Source organism: Anopheles merus, chromosome 2R (assembly GCF_017562075.2).
Source record: "Anopheles merus strain MAF chromosome 2R, AmerM5.1, whole genome shotgun sequence".
Taxonomy (NCBI): Eukaryota; Metazoa; Arthropoda; class Insecta; order Diptera; family Culicidae; genus Anopheles; species Anopheles merus.
In genome coordinates, this window is record NC_054082.1 from 61741146 (window position 1) to 61743351 (window position 2206).

The 2206-nt window shown below is 41.6% G+C and overlaps 1 protein-coding gene across 1 annotated transcript; it reads right to left on the minus strand.

Annotated features, from left to right (window-relative positions):
- Nucleotides 1-1081: 1081 nt before the first annotated feature.
- On the minus strand, nucleotides 1082-1615 carry LOC121589553 (BRAP2 RING ZnF UBP domain-containing protein 2-like). Its single transcript, XM_041908550.1, has 2 exons — nucleotides 1372-1615; nucleotides 1082-1270 (listed from the first exon to the last, which is right to left on the minus strand). The coding sequence occupies exons 1-2, from the start codon at nucleotides 1533-1535 to the stop codon at nucleotides 1267-1269; spliced, it is 168 nt and encodes a 55-aa protein (XP_041764484.1). The 5' UTR covers nucleotides 1536-1615; the 3' UTR covers nucleotides 1082-1266.
- Between the last annotated feature and the right edge of the window lie 591 nt (nucleotides 1616-2206).

Below are 2206 nucleotides of genomic sequence, written 5' to 3' on the forward strand. Positions count from 1 at the left end.
TTAATAAATTTACAGTTACAATTTTGTGTTTCGGACAAGGTGCAAAATTGAGGGATTAGGGACACTCGCGGATCAAACACTTACATTCTAATACAATAAGATAAACGTGATCGGGACTGTTGTGTGTATCGGGTCGTAGCCTATGATCGAGTGCCCTTCTCGGTAGCCCGATCGCTCCCGACACCCTTAAAGGCCTTCCACGATCTCAGATGCTGTCAGTTGCAGGACACGGATCAATAGGAAAATTAACCACCACGTATTATAATTAGAACGCCACAAAATATTGTACCAAATCAATAACTTTTCGTAGTACAAACAAACCACCACCGATCATAGTAATTTAGATTCATTCGAACTGCCAACATAGGTCGTTAAACTTCCTAAGACTTTGTCAACCAACTTATTTCATTACCTTAGTTTCGTCCCCCTACCCTAGGTAAGGCTTCTAAGCTCAAACGGTTCCAAATGTACCCTTCCGGGTGTTCGTGATTGCCTGGACGTTCAGATGACAAAGATCCACTACTCCGCTTCGTACCAGTTCACTCTGGCTTTACTGATTACACATAGCATGATAGTCAGTCCTAAATATGGGGGCACAGTCCATTGTTAATAGCATGATATTTACGTATATTATCACATATCTTATTAGCAAGAGTGTTACGTAGTATTGGGTAAAAATGAATTAGATTCGATTTAAATAGCCATGAACTATAAATGTAAACAATGACTTTTTTAAACAAACTCACGTATCTTTCGAAAAAATAAGACCGCAACATTGTACACGAAGCACCAGCTGCTCATTATTATCATCATCTTAATTAAGAAACAAATGGATAAAACGAACCATATCAAATCTGATCAGTTGTACCACTCATCAGTAAAGCACTCCTTCGTAGTGCAAATGAATTAAAAATGAAAAGTAAACGAAAGTTATAGCTATAGTGCGATTCTTAGGATAAACGCAAAATGCACCCCGCAATGTGTAGGAAATTGTACATGAACGCATAAAGCACGAAGGTTCATCCAATTTATTACAATGTTTCGGAGCGCAGAAGAGTTAAAATCGTGGTACGGGGTTTCCTCCATTGGGTTCGTTAAATTATCCATCTCCTAGCGCTATTACTGGCGGCAAATCCGTCGCTGGCGGAACTGAGTCCACCGGAATCACTACCGTCCCATTGATTCCGCACTCTGAAGCTCCGAACCGACAATCACGTGTGCTGCTCCTTTCTACGTATGCTTGTACTACTTTTTCCAAACTGTTGATTATCTGTGAAAAAAAAGAGAACGTCGGAAAATTTTAATAGTTAGGTGCGTCTTATAGCGTCCATCGATCGACCCACACCCGTTTAAGCGTTTACTTTGACTTACTTTGAATTGCGTGATTTCCTCTGCCAGACAGAAGATGGTCGGGTGATTGTCGGGGGCAGCTTGCCGTTCATTTTGTTCTGCAGCAAATAGTACACAAAGTTGTCGCCAATATAATCCCAAACCCGGTTCGTACCAAGCTGAAGCACGTCCGTGGGATTTGTCATCCGACAATGGGAGGCAACGTGACCGCCCTGAAATTATCACATCCAATGTAGGATTGCCGGATTGCCGGATTAAAAATTGATTTTCCCCAGGTTCTTTATGGCCGATGGTGGCAGCATCTTATCCATCGGCATCTGCATCGGCATCTGCATCGGCATCTCGTGGTATCTGCTTTCGATACAGCACCAGCTGCTTCTATGTAACCGGGTGATGCAATCACTCGAAATGGAAATTGAGAAATTCAGACTGAGAAGTATACTGTGTGGTAAAGCTGCGCTCATCAGCCTTAGCCGCACACAATAATTAAAATGCAAGCTTACCATCAATAATTATCAGCTGCTTCATCGGGTTTTGGAGCGAGGATTCCAGGGGCCCAACATGACCGTTGTCTGGCTGCGAATTGGCCTGCTAGTAGTTCAATTTTCAGCGAGCTTAACGAAACCAATGTTATATTAATGGCACACGGAAGGTAATGATCTAATTCTTCCGAAAACGAAACGGAAGAAGGTCAAACAACTGCCGACGCGATTCAATTCCACACAGGACAACTGTCATAGTAGATTCAAGTAATAAAATACCAGAAATAGTAAAAAACCAAACGATTATTGTAATAAAATAAAGCAGAAATCCCACAAAACACCTTTTTGCTAGTGGTAAACAAACTGAAATGGTT